This window comes from Papio anubis, chromosome 8 (genome assembly GCF_008728515.1).
Source record: "Papio anubis isolate 15944 chromosome 8, Panubis1.0, whole genome shotgun sequence".
NCBI lineage: Eukaryota > Metazoa > Chordata > Mammalia > Primates > Cercopithecidae > Papio > Papio anubis.
The window spans coordinates 15,732,691-15,745,159 of record NC_044983.1 but is presented as its reverse complement, the minus strand read 5'-3'; the positions used below and the strand labels follow the sequence as shown (position 1 = coordinate 15,745,159).

The following is a 12,469-nucleotide window of genomic DNA, read 5'->3' as shown; positions in this document are numbered from 1 at the left end:
CCCCAGCATAAGACAGTCATAAAACATGTTGAATATTTGCAAAAGTGGCACTCAGCCTACTATGAAATTGCCCAAAAAGTAGAGTTATTATATTTTTTTGAGATGAGGTCTCACTCTATTGCTCAGGCTGCAGTACGGTGGTGGGAACTTAGCTTCCTGCAGCCTCCACCTCCTGGGCTCAAGCAATCCTCCCACCTCAGCCTCCTGAGTAGCTGGGACTACAGGCACATGTCACCATGCTTGGCTAATTTTTGTATTTTTAATAGAGACAGAGTTTTGCCATGTTGCCCAAGTTGGTCTCGAACTCCTGGCCTCAAGTTATCCACCCACCTTGGCCTCCCAACGTGCCGGGATTACAGGCATGAGCCACCAAGTCCGGCCTGTGTGTTTCTTAGCCAGCCAAATACCTGTGACCTTGTGCAGGATTCTGTTTTATCCCAAAGGAATAATTTTGGACTTCACAATTTCAAATGCTGAGAAAAGTTTTTCAAGTTATTTTTTTTTACATAGATGTACATGGTTTCTGGCTTTTTTTCCTCCAAGGCAACTTTCCACGGAGCAGGCTGTTCTGCAAGAGTCTCTAGAGAAGGAGTCGAAAGTCAACAAGCGACTCTCCATGGAAAACGAGGAGCTTCTGTGGAAGCTGCACAATGGGGACCTGTGTAGCCCCAAGAGATCCCCCACGTCCTCTGCCATCCCTTTCCAGTCACCCAGGAATTCGGGCTCTTTCCCCAGCCCCAGCATTTCACCCAGATGATGCCTCCCCCAAAGTCCACAGACTCTCTGAAAGCATTTTGATACAGGTCTGCAGGACTGACCCCAATGAGGAACGTGGGCACAGAGGTATATCAGCACACGTGTGATCACCGTAGGATAACTGGAGCGTCACCGCCGCCGGAATCAGCAGCTTCTGAGACTGGAACTCTGGAGGAAGACTTTTGCCTCCATCCAAAAGATTCCTCCAAAAAAAGATTTCGGCATCGACACGGACGTTGTTGCACAAAGCACTTAAAGAACGAGAGCATCTTGTTCATTGCCTTTTTCACCTAAGCATAGGGGGAAAAACTCTCAGGGGCCTATTAAGATAAAGATTTATAACCTTTGTAATGTTCTTCACCACAGACACCTTCTTGTGAGTTTTTAGTCTGACTGTGGGGGTGGGGGGGTGTGAATGAAATGGATGTCACAGAGTGTCATGTGTCTGATGCAGCCTCCTTTGCTGTGTATTAAATGTCAAAATCTGAATATATCTGGATATGTACTAATCAAATAATCAGCATATACATTTCAGCCAAAGCCATAGAAGAAAAAGCAATAGTTGCTTGAATTATGATCATCTACCACCAACTCTGCTCAGCCCTGTAACAGGGTAGGGAGAGGGTATAACAGGGAAAGCAGGGAAAGCTTTGACTTGTCCCTATCTATACGTTCTCTGTATCTTTTGGGGGTAACTTCTTGGCAGTTTTTCAGTGTTCAGCCATGTCAGTTGAAACTAGATTTTTCTGTAGAGTTTTTACTCACCCATGTGAGCCTAACACTATCCTATTATTCGTTTTCTCAGGCTATGTGTAAATGTAGAATCCTAATTTTTCTATTAAAAAAAAAAAACTGTAAAAAGAAAAAGGGCAGTACCAATGCGTTTTTCTGCCTTATTTTTACCTTGATCTATCCTTGCAGATTTAACCTGTCTTCTTCTCTCCCATTATTTTCATTTTCCTTTTTACCTTTCTCCACCATCCACAGCCACAAAAGCAAACCTTCTACCTCCTACGTATGTTTCTCTGGGATAAGGATAAAGGAATACGATTTTCCAGAGCCCCAGAGCCAGCTCATCTTCCAGGTGCTGAAACCACTTTCCAAATAAACTAAAGCCTGGATTTGACACTACAGATTTTGGGAAATCTTTTAGAATAAAGAATGAGAAAAAGGAAGTCATTGGGCTAGTATACTTAAGAAAGGTACGATTCAGTGCTTACCGATGATGCAGTATTTGATAGAAGAAAACAGTCTGGGAGGATCACACTCATTTTTCAGGTACCCTTTGAGGAGTCCCTCTGTCTTTAGTAGCAGAATGGCCCGCTAACGAGCGGAAAATGTGGCTTGTCCAACTCTCCTCCAAGTTGCGTTTCAGTTTCTTTCCAAAACTTATTACCTCCCCTAATCGTGAGACTTTGGAAAAGGTGGAAGGAAGAACTGTTGCTTTATCTCCCACTCCCTGCATGTGTCAACATTGTGATGTCAGTATTTACTAATCAACCTTCAGTGGCTGTACAAATAACCGCTGTAGGAAGAAGAGATCCAGGATACTAGAGGTGGATATTTGGGTCATTTACTTTGTACAATACATAGCAAGTTGATACTCACGTTGCATGTTCTTTTAAATTAGTGGCTGTGTGTCTTAAGTCTTTAACTTCCAATAGTTAATCATGTATGTAACCTTCCATGTTTGCTTCTGATAAATGGAAATGTAGAGTCACTGCCACTTCCTGGGATATTTCTGCTCACGCTTTCAAGTTCTCAATGACATTAGCCAAAGTTGGGTTTGCCATTCATCCCCTACACATGGTAAATCTTGTGTTGAACCCTGCCATCCTCCGTATTATGTGACTGGGAAATAAATCTCATAGCAGTTAATATAAGACGTCTTCCGAGGATGGCAGAGAACAGGAGAGAAGATAGGAAACAAAATAGAGAATTTTTAAGATTTTGTTTAAACCAAATGTTTCATGTAGAATGCAAAATGTTGGCACGTCAAAAATATGGATGTGTAGACAACTGTAGTTGTGCTCAGTTTGTAGTGATGGAAAGTGTATTTTACTTTGATCAAATAAATAATGCTGGAATACTCAAGAATTGCATCCTCTGACCTACTTCATTCTTCAAATTCTTCGGTTTTACATTCTTCAAATTTATAGCCCTTTGACAGCACAGTAAAGATTGTATCTCCTCTTAGTTTATTTCCCAGGAATTTCCACTGCAACCACATAATTGGTCATGGGTTGAAACTTGGCTCACAGAGCTAGAGTTAGGGCTAAGCTCTTCTTTTCTAAATTCAAAGCTATCTGTGTTTGTTTGAGAAATAAATTTTGGCTGATTTTAACAATTTCTGCTATGTAAGAAAATTGGACAAACTTGGTAAATATTTTTGAATATGGTAAAAAAAAAAGTCTAAAAGTTGAATGTTCTCAACCTATGCATCTATTTCATATTGAAAGCTAAACTTCTAAAAACATGCTGTACTTATTGAATAGACTAATCTAGAATTAGTACCCTTGAGTGCAGCAGTTTAAAAAGATGAAGCATACATGATTTTTTTCAATACCTTCATAAATTAACTCACGTTTGCTTTAAAGTTGCTACTAAGACAAAATGACATTTCTAAGCATTTGAATCTGGAGTTGTTGCTTGTGGATAAGTAGTTGAACTGTATCTAGAACATTTTAAAATTCTAATACATTGTGGTGGTGATAAAAAGAGAATACTTGGTACTGACCCACGTATCGCCACCACCAAGTCTTTTTGGATATACTTTAAGCCAACTTAACAAACACTTATCCCACTTTGTATTCTTTACAAAAACTTGTTCATTTAATAGAAATGAGTATATAAAATTGTTTACACATGTATAAAAACTAGGAACACGTATGTAGGTAAGCAATCAAAATACATGCTTTCTGTTAGAAAAGTTAACACTTCTGTGAATAGACTGGATGACTTCCTTTTAGTTTGGATGTCAGGGTCGGACTCAAGATGCTGGGGTTGGGGTTTGGTGCTTGACATCAGCCTCTGGCAAAGCACTAATAAAAAGAACCCCAAAGCTGACTGTGTACACAAATGGGTTTTCCATAAGTTCATTACGCTTCCTTTTCCAACTCAGGAAAACTCAACAGTGGTAGCTACTGTGGTCTGTCCTTGAAGATTCTGAGCAGTGCAAATGTAATATCCTGCATCAATGGTCTCAAAGTCTTCCACTGTAATGACACTCTGGGAGAGTCTCGTGGTGTGTCCCAGTCCTCTGTGGATCAGCCTCCAAGTGTCTTGGATCGTCACAGGCCTTTCATCCTGTTTAACGACACCCATACAGACTGAAGCACGAGGGACAAGCTGCTATAAACAGCTCCCACTCGCCCAACACTGTTGAGCGTTCCTTTCAAAGAGCAAAGCACATGCTTATAAAAGACTTTAGTATGCATAGCTCATAAGCTGTGGAAGCTTCTACACTGGAATCATTTTAGGCTGCATTTTTTCCAAACAGAGACTTGAATTTCATTACGCTGTTTGGCGCTGTCTGTCTGCCCTTTTCTTCTATAAGTTTTTACTTAATCTAAAATGTATGCTTTTAGAACTCCAAGAAAGTGGAACTGGCATTAAGCACAAGCAAGGACAAAATTTTCCACTGGCCTCGTTCTTCACATTGCCCATTTTCTTTTCCTAAGTGGTTCTTATCTACAGAATAGAAAGTCAGTAGCCTGAAAACGCACCCACTGTATAAATGACTAGGAGCTCCCAATTGCTCAGATTTGGGAGAGGGAGAACTATGATTAGGTCAATGTGCCTTAGGACTCCAGTGGGAGAAAAGTTGTACCAAGGATGGGTAAGATACTGTACTAGATGACATGACCCCTATTTCTAGAAAGTGAGATGGTCACTTTTGAGACGTTCAGCCAACTCTGGTGATAAGAACATAGTATTACTCAGTGAATACCTTTTCTCATAAAATACCAAATAGCAATGTAGGAGCGGGGGAAAAAAACAAAAACCAGAAAAAACACCTCTACTGAAAATCATCTATGTCCTGTAAGTATGACCAACACTTTTGATAAGTACCTGGTACCAGGAAGCTGGAAAACACTATTCCCAGGGACAGTTATTTTCTACCAATCACAGCCCGTAGGCCAGAAGGATGTCAGCTACTGAATGTGTCTTGTAGAGGCCAAGTCTCTTCTGGCAACAAAGGGATTATTCCGTGCTGGTAGCAGAGCTGTTATTTTAGCAAGCAAAACATGCACAAGGGCTAAATATGCTGCAATTGCTTTTATGAGAAGTCTACTTTAAAATTATCTCTGGCCTCACAGCACCTTTTCGGCATGGTCTATTTCTATGCTCACTTGGTGGATATCTGCTAACAGCAGCTTGCCATGGGCACAGCTTGTATAGAGAACACTAGAGCCAAGTGAAACACAGCGGTAGAAAGAAGCAGCAGGAAGAGCCCTGTGGGCTGTCTCAGTCCCCAGCATTTCTGACTTTGTCTCACAGAGGTCCTTGAAGAGGGCTACCAGAGAAACTGGGAAGAGACCACAGGGAGAAGAAAACTTCTAGCTGAACTTTCTAACAGTTTTGACCAAACACAAAGTTTCCTGGACAGAACTCGGGTGAGGGACTAAAGCAGTAGTGCAGACATAGCACAGAAACTGTGGCAGGTAGCAGGTGTGAAACCTGAAAGCCCTGTTTGCTTTCTTAGCCGGTAGGCTGGTAGCCTGGGGCAAGTTCTCAACCCTGCTCATCCACTGCCTAGAAACAAACTCTGTGCTGTTGGCGGAGACAGAGGGAGTGAGACCAGCCCTTTGGGCTACATGGGAGCTGGGTGAGGCCTGTAACTGCTGGCTTTGTCCCACTTCCCTGGCGACCTGCACGACACAGCAGAGCAGCCCTAATCCCCTGGGGAACATAAATCCATTGGCCTGAGAACCACACCCCCATTCCCAACAGCAGCTATAGCAAGACCCGCCCAAGGAGAGTGTCTGAGCTCAGACACGCCTACCCCGCCGCTACCTAATGGTCTTTTTCTACCCACTCTGGTAGCCGAAGACAAAGGACATAATCTCTTGGAAGCTCTAGGGTCCTGCCCACCACCGTTCCTCCCTAAACTACTGCAGCTAATGCTCTTTAAAGTGCTGCCTCCTGGCAGGAGACCAACCAACACAAAACTAGTACAATAAACAAAACTACAACTAAGGACTCTCACAGAGTTCATCCATTTCACTTCCCTGCCACCTCCATCAGAGCAGGTGCTGGTATCCATGGCTGAGAGACCTGAGACATCATAGGACTCTGTGCAGGCACTACCCAGTACCAGCCCAGAGCCCAGTAACTCTGCTGGGTGACTAGATACAGAAAAGAAATAACAATCACTGCAGTTTGTCTCTCAGGAAGCCACACACATAGGGCAACGGGGAGAGCACTACATCAAGAGAGCACCCCATGGGCAGCAGCCCTTGAGCCCCAGATCTTCCCTCTACCATAGTCTACCAAATGAGAAGGAACCAGTAAAACAATTCTGGTAATATTTCAAAACAAGTTTCTTTAACACCCCAGAAGATCACACTAGCTCACCAGCAATTGATCCAAACCAAAAAGAAATCCCTGAATTGCCAGAAAAAGAATTCAGAAGGTCAGTTACTAAGCTAGTCAAGGAGGCATCAGAGAAAGGTGAACTCCAATTTAATTAAATCAAAAAAAAGACACAGGGTATGAAGGGGAAAATCTTCAGTGAAATAGATATCAAAAACAGAAATTTCTGGAAATGAAGGACACACTTAGAGAAATGCAAAATACACTGGAAAGTCTCAGCAATAGAAGTGAACAAGCAGAAGAAAGAATTTCAGAACTCGAACATCAGATTTTTGAATTAACCCAATCAAACAAAGACAAAGAAAAAAGAATTTAAAAGAATGAACAAAGCCTCCAAGAAGCTTGGGATTATATTAAACAACCAAACCTAAGAATAACTGGTGTTCCTGAAGAAGAGAAATCTAAAAGTTTGGAAGACATATTTGAGGGAATAAACAAAGAAAACTTCCCCAGCCTTGCTAGAGAGCTAGACATCTGAATACAAGAAGCTCAAAGAACACCTGGGAAATTCACCACAAAAAGATCATCCTAGGCACATAGTCATCAGGTTATCTAAAGTCAAGACAAAGGAAAGAATCTTAAGAGCTGTAAGGCAAAAGCACCAGGTAACCTATAAAGGAAAACATACCAGATTAACAGCAGATTCCTCAACAGAAACCCTACAAGCTAGAAGAAATTGAGGCCCTACCTTCAGCCTCCTTAAACAAAAGAATTATCAGCCAAGAATTTTGTGTCCAGTGAAACTAAGCTTCATAAATCAAGGAGAGATACAGTCTTTTTCAGACAAACAAATGCTGAGAGAATTCACCACTACCAACCTGGCACTACAGGCACTGCTAAAAGGAGCTCTAAATATTGAAACAAATCCTTGAAATACACCAAAAGAGAACCTCCTTAAAGCATAAATCTCACAGGACCTATAAAACAAAAGCACAAAAAAAAAAAAAAACAAAAAAACAAAAAAAAAAAAAACGTATTCAGGCAACAAATAGCCTAAATGCTCCACTTAAAAGATAGAGAATGGCAGAATGGGTAAGAAGTCACCAGCCAAGTATCTGCTGTTCTGAAGAGACTCACCTAACAAATAGGACTCATATAAATCTATCGTAAAGGGGTGGAAAAAGGTATTCCATGAAAAGGGACACCAAAGTGAGCAGGAGTAGTTATTCTTTTTGTTTGTTTTGTCTTTTTGAGACAGAGTCTCACTCTGTTGCCCAGGCCGGAGTGCAACGGCGCAACCTTGGCTCACTGCAACCTCCACCTCCCAGGTTCAAGCAATTCTTGTGCCTCAGCCTCCCGAGCAGCTGGGATTACAGGTGAAGGCCTGTCTTATAGAGGAGTAGCTGTTCTTATATTAGACAGAAAAACTTTAAAGAAACAGAAGTTAAAAAAGACAAAGAGGGACATTATGTAATGATAAAAGGACTTGTCCAACAGGAAAATATCACAATCATATATATATATATACACACACACACATATACACACACGTACATATATATGTGTACAGATGGATTCACAAATGAATTCTATCAGACATTCAAAGAACTGGTATCAATTCTATCAACACTATTTCACAAGATAGAGAAAGAAGGAATCCTCCCTAAATCATTCTGTGAAGCCAGTATCACCCTAATACCAAAACCAGGAAAGGACATAACAAAAAAGAGAAAACTATAGACCAACATGTTTGATGAATATAGATGCAAAAATCCATAACAAAATACTAGCTAACCAAATCCAACAGCATATCAAAAAGATAGTCCACCATGATCAAATGGGTTTCATACTGGAGTGGTTTAACATACACAAGTCATTAATGTGATACACCACAGAGAATTAAAAACAAAAAATCACATGATCATCTCAACAGACACGGAAAAAGCACTTGACAAAATCCAGCATCCCTTTGATTAAACCCTCAGCAAAATTGGCATAGAAGGGACATAACTTAAGGTAATGAAAACCATCTATACTGAATGGAGAAAACTTGAAAGCATTTCCCCTGAGAACAGCAAGACAAGGATGCCCAGTTTTATTTAACATAGTACTCGAAGTCCTAGCCAGAGCAATCAGACAAGAAAAAGAAATAAAGGCATCCAAATCGATAAAGAGAAGTCAAACTGTCACTGTTTGCTGATGATATAATCATATACCTAGAGAACCCTAAAGACTCCTCCAAAAAGCTGCTAGAACTGATAAATGAATTTAGCAAAGTTTCAGGATACAAAATTAATGTAAACAAATCAGCTCTGCTATCCACCAACAACCAAGCTTAGAATCAAATCAATAACTTAACCCCTTCTATAATAGCTGCAAAAAAAAAAAAAACAACTCAGGAATACACCTAACCAAGGAGGTGAAAGACCTCTACAAGGAAAACTACAAAACACTGCTGAAAGACATCATGGATGACACAAGTGGAAACACATCACATGCCATGGATGGGTAGAATCAATATTGTGAAAATGACCATACTGCCAAAACCAATCTACAAATTCAATGCAATTCCCACCAAAATACCACCACCATTCTTCACAGAACTAGAAAAAACAATCTTAAAATTCATACGGAACCAAAAAAGAGTCCGCATAGCCAAAACAAGACTAAGTGAAAAGAACAAATCTAGAGGCATCACATTACCTGACTTCAAACTATACTATAAGGCCATAGTCACCCAAACAGCATGGTACTGGTATAAAAATAGCACACAAACCAGTGGAACAGAATAGAGAACCCAGAAATAAACCCAAATACTTACAATTGATCTTTGACAAAGCAAATGAAAACATAAAATGGGGAAAGGACACCCTATTCAACAAATGGTGCTAGGATAATTGGCAAGCCAAATGTAGATGAATAAAACTGAATCCTTATCTTTCACCTTATACAAAAATCAACTCAAGATGGATCAAATACTAAATCTAAGACCTGAAACCATAAAAATTCTAGAAGATAACATTGGAAAAACCTTTCTGGACATTAGCTTAGGCGAAGAGTTCATGACCAAGAACCAAAAAGCAAATTCAACAAAAACAAAGACAGATGGGGCTTAATTAAACTAAAAAGCTTCTGCACAGCAAAAGAAATAATCAGCAGAATAAACAGACAACCCATAGAGTGGGATAACATTTTTGCAATCTATACATCTGACAAAGGACTAACACCCAGAATCTACAAGGAACTCAAACAAATCAGCAAGAAAATAACAATCCCATCAAAAACTGGGCTAAGGACATAAATAGACAATTCTCAAAAGATATACCAAAGTCCAACAAACATATGAAAAACTGCTCAACATCACTAATGATTAAGGAAATGCAAATCAAAACTACAATGTGATACCACCTTACTCCTGCGAGAATGGCCATAATTTAAAAATCAAAAAACAGCAGATGTTGGCATGGATGTGGTGAAAAGGGAACACTTTTACACTGCTGGTGGGAATGTAAACTAGTACAACCAGTATGGAAAACTGTGGAGATTCCTTAAAGAACTAAAAGTAGAACTACTATTTGATCCAGCAATCTCATTACTGGGTACCTACCCAGAGGAAAAGAAGTCATTATATGAAAAAGATACTCGTACACATGTTTATAGCAGTACAATTCACAAAAAAATGGAACCAGCTCAAATGCCCATCAGTCAATGAGTGGATAAAGAAAATATAGTATATATACCATGGAATACAACTGTGCCATAAAAAGGAATGAAATAATGGCATTTGCAGCAACCTGGATGGAACTGGAGACCATCATTCTAATTGAAGTAACTCACAAATGGAAAACCAAATATGGTATGTCCTCACTGTTAAATGTGAGCTAAGCTATGAGGATGCAAAGACATAAGAATGACACAATTAACTTTGGGGACTCGGAGGGAAAGGGTGGGAAGCGGGGTGAGAGATAAAAGCCTGTACATTTGGTATAGTGTACACTGCTCAGGTGATGGATACACCAAAATCTCAGAAATCATCCAAAGAACTTATTCATGTAACCCAACGCCTACTGTTCTCAAAAACCTACTGAAATAAAAAAATGACAAAACAGATTAAAAACAAAGAGAACACTCTGAAGGACCCCAGGAGGAGGTGAGATTCTAGTTGACCCAGAAGATGGGACTGAAGATTGAGGTGGGGGCAGCAGAAAAGAGTGAGATACTTCATTTCCCTTTCCTCCCAGTGTCCTTTTATTTTTTAAAAAACTTTTATTTAGGTTCAGGGGTATATGTGCAAGTTTGTTATAGAGGTAAACTCATGTCATGAAATGAAAGATCATTTCTTCACCCAGGTATTAATATTCAGCCTGGTACCCCTTAGTTATTTTGCCTGATCCACTCTCTCCTCCCACCCTTTACCCCCAGGTAGGCCCCAGTGTGTGTTGTTCCCTTCTTGTCCATGTATTCTCATCATTTAGCTCCCACTTACAAGTGAGAACATGCGGTATTTGTTTTTCTGTCTCTGTGTTAGTTTGCTAAGGATAATGGCCTCCAGCTTCATTTGTGTTCCTGCAAAGGACACGATCTCATTCTTTTTCATGGCTGCATAGTATTCTGTGGTGTATATGTACTACGTTTTCTTTATCCAATCTACCACTGAAGGGCATTTAGGTTGATTCTATGTCTTTGGTATTGTGAATGGCACTGCGATGAGCATTACTGTCCCTTCTTAGTTAAGGGTTTAAAAAAAAACCCCTGCATATGAAGAGGGTACATTGAGCAAACTGACTAATGAAACTCAAATCTTTTATTTCCTGTCCTTAAAAAATTTTTTTTTAATATACTGAAACATCTTCAAAGAAAACAAACAAGCCTTGGCCCCCAACAAAGTCCCACATGTTTCTTGCACTTCTTAAGCTATGGCATGTAGCACTGGATGGGGACAAAGCTGTGAATTAAAATGGCTGGCTGAGATGCAGTGCTGAGATGCAGGTGCTGAGTATGACACTTACCTTCTGCCCTGGGAAGATCCACGTGAATTCCACCTCCACGTCGGGCTCCCCCAGGACAGTGCAGAGCACACTGACGTCGTCCCCACTTTTCACTTTGTTTGAAGAGGCCAAGATGGTTGTTGAGGGAGGGCCACTGGGAACTGGAAGCAAGCAGGAGACAGGGAGAGTGAGACCCTGAACGTAACCTCAAAAACAAACCTACACATGCATTCTTTTCTATGGAGACAGATGGACTTTTCTGCCTTTCTCACAACTTCCCGTCCAGCGCCAAGACGGTGTGAGCCCACCACCTGGGGCTTCCTTTGAAGCCACCTTTATCTGTTGACCTTGGTGGTCTGGAATGGGATTGGCACCAGGACTCCCAGGACAGCCTCCAAGCCTGTGATTAGGTGAGGAGGCTCAGAGGTCCGTCAGGGGTCATGTGAAGAGAATAAAGAGGTGAGGGGGAACAAGTCCTTAGGGAAGAAGCATGTAGGAAGTACTGGGTGGTGGCGTCCACGGGGGTGGCAGGGAGCAGATAAGTGTGTGGCTGTCTATCCGCACAAGAGGAGGAGAAAATCTAAATATACAGATGTGAAAGATGTTTGGGCACAACTGCTACCTGGGTTTGCAGTGCCTTTGCCTCATCATGTTTCAGAAACAAATTTCTTCATTTATGGAGAATTCACTCAACAAGCTATTTATTTAGAAATGGTGTCTCTGCACTTCCCAAAAGAAGACATTTATACAGCCAACAGACCCATGAAAAAGTGCTCATCATCACTGGCCATCAGGGAAATGCAAATCAAAACCACAATGAGATACCATCTTACACCATTTAGAATGGCGATCATTAAAAAGTCAGGAAACAACAGGTGCTGGAGAGGATGTGGAGAAATAGGAACACTTTTACACTGTTGGTGGGACTGTAAACTAGTTCAACCATTGTGGAAGACAGTGTGGCGATTCCTCAAGGATCTAGAACTGAAATACTATTTGACCCAGCCATCCCATTACTGGGTATATACCCAAAGGATTATAAATCATGCTACTATAAGGACACATGCACACATATGTTTATTGTGGCACTATTCACAATAGAAAAGACTTGGAACCAACCCAAATGTCCATCAATGACAGACTGGTTAAAGAAAATGTGGCACATATACACCATGGAATACTATGCAGCC

General features: G+C 40.8%; 2 protein-coding genes across 12 annotated transcripts in view; one reads left to right on the top strand and one right to left on the bottom strand.

Moving 5' to 3' along the window:
* The window catches only part of MTUS1 (microtubule associated scaffold protein 1), a 161,169-nt gene extending 158,311 nt beyond the window's left edge, over positions 1–2,858 (top strand). For all 11 annotated transcript variants that reach the window (XR_650422.4, XM_017961795.3, XM_009212581.4 and 8 more), the window contains one exon: positions 544–2,858. Coding sequence is in view for 10 of the 11 variants with exons in the window: in XM_017961795.3 (XP_017817284.3) it covers positions 544–757 (214 nt within the window). In the remaining variant the exon portion in view is untranslated. The remainder of the gene's footprint in view (positions 1–543) is intronic.
* Positions 2,859–3,566: 708 nt separating this feature from the next.
* PDGFRL (platelet derived growth factor receptor like) overlaps positions 3,567–12,469 on the bottom strand; it is a 66,601-nt gene continuing 57,698 nt past the window's right edge. Inside the window, exons 5-6 of the mRNA XM_009212578.3 lie at positions 11,301–11,440; positions 3,567–4,062 (exon numbers count right to left, since the gene is read on the bottom strand). Of these exons, the coding sequence (XP_009210842.1) occupies positions 3,874–4,062; positions 11,301–11,440 (329 nt within the window). The 3' untranslated portion in view covers positions 3,567–3,873. The remainder of the gene's footprint in view (positions 4,063–11,300; positions 11,441–12,469) is intronic.